This window comes from Penaeus chinensis, chromosome 32 (genome assembly GCF_019202785.1).
Source record: "Penaeus chinensis breed Huanghai No. 1 chromosome 32, ASM1920278v2, whole genome shotgun sequence".
Classification (NCBI taxonomy): Eukaryota; Metazoa; Arthropoda; class Malacostraca; order Decapoda; family Penaeidae; genus Penaeus; species Penaeus chinensis.
In genome coordinates this window covers 18,247,238-18,249,737 of record NC_061850.1, presented here as the reverse complement: position 1 = coordinate 18,249,737, position 2,500 = coordinate 18,247,238, and the positions used below count along the sequence as shown (strand labels likewise).

At 44.4% G+C, this 2,500-nt stretch overlaps 2 protein-coding genes across 3 annotated transcripts in view; one reads left to right on the top strand and one right to left on the bottom strand.

Annotated features, from left to right (window-relative positions):
- LOC125042757 overlaps nucleotides 1-1,366 on the top strand; it is an 11,448-nt gene extending 10,082 nt beyond the window's left edge. Inside the window, exons 4-5 of one of the 2 annotated variants that reach the window (XM_047638616.1) lie at nucleotides 158-355; nucleotides 487-1,366. In XM_047638616.1, the coding sequence (XP_047494572.1) occupies nucleotides 158-355; nucleotides 487-704 (416 nt within the window). In that variant the 3' untranslated portion in view covers nucleotides 705-1,366. The remainder of the gene's footprint in view (nucleotides 1-157; nucleotides 356-486) is intronic. The other variant, XM_047638617.1, reaches the window with a different exon arrangement.
- The window catches only part of LOC125042756 (cGMP-dependent protein kinase, isozyme 1-like), a 37,339-nt gene that overhangs the window by 26,943 nt on the left and 7,896 nt on the right, over nucleotides 1-2,500 (bottom strand). Inside the window, exon 3 of the mRNA XM_047638615.1 lies at nucleotides 2,467-2,500. This exon is cut by the window's right edge and continues 136 nt beyond it. Within this exon, the coding sequence (XP_047494571.1) occupies nucleotides 2,467-2,500 (34 nt within the window). The remainder of the gene's footprint in view (nucleotides 1-2,466) is intronic.

Here is a 2,500-nt window from a genome sequence, read left to right as displayed (position 1 = left end):
ATCTACGTAACTTACGATTTCCTTTTTCGAGTCAATGAATGTTAATAATGGCCAATGCTACTGGTATAGATAACACATATATTTACGTATTATTTTATCATTCCTCAAACAAACAAACAAACAAAAAATAAGTTAAACGTGGGTTTCCATTCCGTAGACTGCCCACATCCTTACAAGCGCTTCGGGAGGTATTGTTTGACGCTATTGAAGGAGCGCAACAAGTGGGAGTTCGCAAGGTCGCGCTGTCACCTGCACGCGCGTTCCATGAGCGCCGGCCGTGCCTCGGTCAAGGGCGACCTTGTTGTGCCACATGACATGGAGGCTTTCAAGGCATTTATCGCAAGCACTGACTTCGGTAAGACGACTCAGCCGTTATCACTATCATTACTATTACTATCATTTACAGTTACTGCATACACCTGGTGTTCCTTTTGTTCACTCCTCGCGTTCCTTCGCGCGCCCCTTTGAAGCCTTGCTCCCTTGCAGGCGGCGCTCCGACTGGACGCGCGTGGGTGGGCGGCTCGGCGGAAGGCTGGGGAGGCGTGTGGGCGTGGGTGGACGGCTCGCTGATGAACGAGCTGCCGTGGGTGTACTCGCATGCGAGCGGCGACGGATCGCGGATCGCCGTGGACCACGAGAGCGTGTTCCACACCGTGGGCGACGGGGAGATCCTGTGGTCCGTGTGCCAGTACCTGCCGTCGTGAAGAAGCCGCTGCCGTTGGACAACCTGCTCACACAGTTTTACAGTTTTTATCATCATTTTTTCTTTCTTTCGACGTCCTCCTGTGCTTTCTGACTCTCTGAAGGAGTATTTTTTTCTGCACCTGCCACACATTATTTTCCTTTGCGCTTGTTTCCTGCTTAGTTTTATTTTCTGGTCTTTCTTTTTCTCGTTACTGATAAATCATTTTCATCATGTGTCGCCTGAAAGTTTTCCCTTTGTTTTGAATAAATTTTCAGAAAAAAAATATGGGTTATATTTATACAGTGTACAACCTAACAAAAAATAGGAGAGGAGAGGAAAGAAGACGAGAAGGGAAGAGAAGAGAAAGACCAAGAGAGCCAGAGAGAGAGACAAACAACCACACCCGCGGATAGACAGCAAGACAAATAACAAAGAGAGTGACTAAGTGACGCCAGGAAAGAATTACCGTTGTAAGTAGAACAGGTAAATATCAGAGCAATTTTCAATACAGGCTCAAAGGGGCAAACGAATCTCGTTAAGGAGGTACAGCGAAGGTAATTAATTCTGTAGCGAATAATAATTATCTGGATGAAGAGGCTGTTTGACGCCCCGCGGACACTCCGGGGAAAAGGGAGGATGAGGACAAAGATGGGCGTTAAGGAGAGAGAGGAAAAGGTAAGCAGTGGGAGCAAGGAAAGAAGGAGAAAGGGGAGGGAGGGAGGGAGGGAGGGAGGAAAGTAAGAAAGGAAGGGAGGAAGAAGCAAGGAAAATAAGAAAGGAAGAGAGGAAGAAAGGAGAGGAAAGGAAGGGAAACGAAAGACGAAAAGGAAATAAGAAAGAAAATAAGAAAAAGAAACATTTATTCCCCTTCCCTTATTATACATTTTATTTCCCGCGTATCATCTTTCATATCCTCTTCTTCTTTCTTCTACTCTTTACCTTTTCCTTCACCTTTGCTTCTCCCAAACCCAGACATTGCGATGCGAAGGGAGGACTTGGGTGAAGACAGAAAAAAAAAACAGCAAACAACCGGTATACAGTTATTGGCTCACGAAATAGGTAAAAAAATCACCGATTCACCCAAACGACCTTCCTTCTGCCCGTAGCGAAGTTCTTGTTCAACTATTTTCTCCTCGGTGCTATGACATATTTCACATAAAGTATCTATGCACGAGAACTGACCGGTCATGAGTTAAGAAGCAAATCAATCATTGATTTCGTGATTCGGTCTTTAATTTCATCAATCAAACTAGCAATCAAAAGAGCGGATCACTTAACCGTTAAGACCTTAGAATATAACCGATACGTTAAGTCTTAACGTATCGGTTATATTCCAAGGTCACGATCCCTTGCACAGAAACGGACGAAATAGACACCGACTGAGGAAAAAAAGGGCATTTAACCGAAAAGCATCTCAAAAGCGAAATAATTTCTTTCGTAGGTAGAGTCCTTTCCCTTTTCTTTTCTTTTTATTTTTTTTTACTTTTATACTTCGGAATTTCTCATTGTGGACCGCACTTTCTCCCCGCTTCCAAGTCCATTCCTTAGCGTTCGAATATATGAACCACCAACTTCGACTCTTGAATCCGAAGCACCTATCAAGACGATCAGCGACATGCGTTTCGGATGCAGGAGTCGAATCTGGCGGTTCGAACACTGGTAACGCTGGGGAACGTGGAAGTAGAAAAGGCTGTGCATGACAGTAATATATAGAAAAGAAGGTAAGTAAAAGCTACACACAATTCAACTTTATAAAAACAAAGTAAAGAAATAAAACTCACAAGTTCGAGCCGATCGGCGATCTTGCTCAGATGG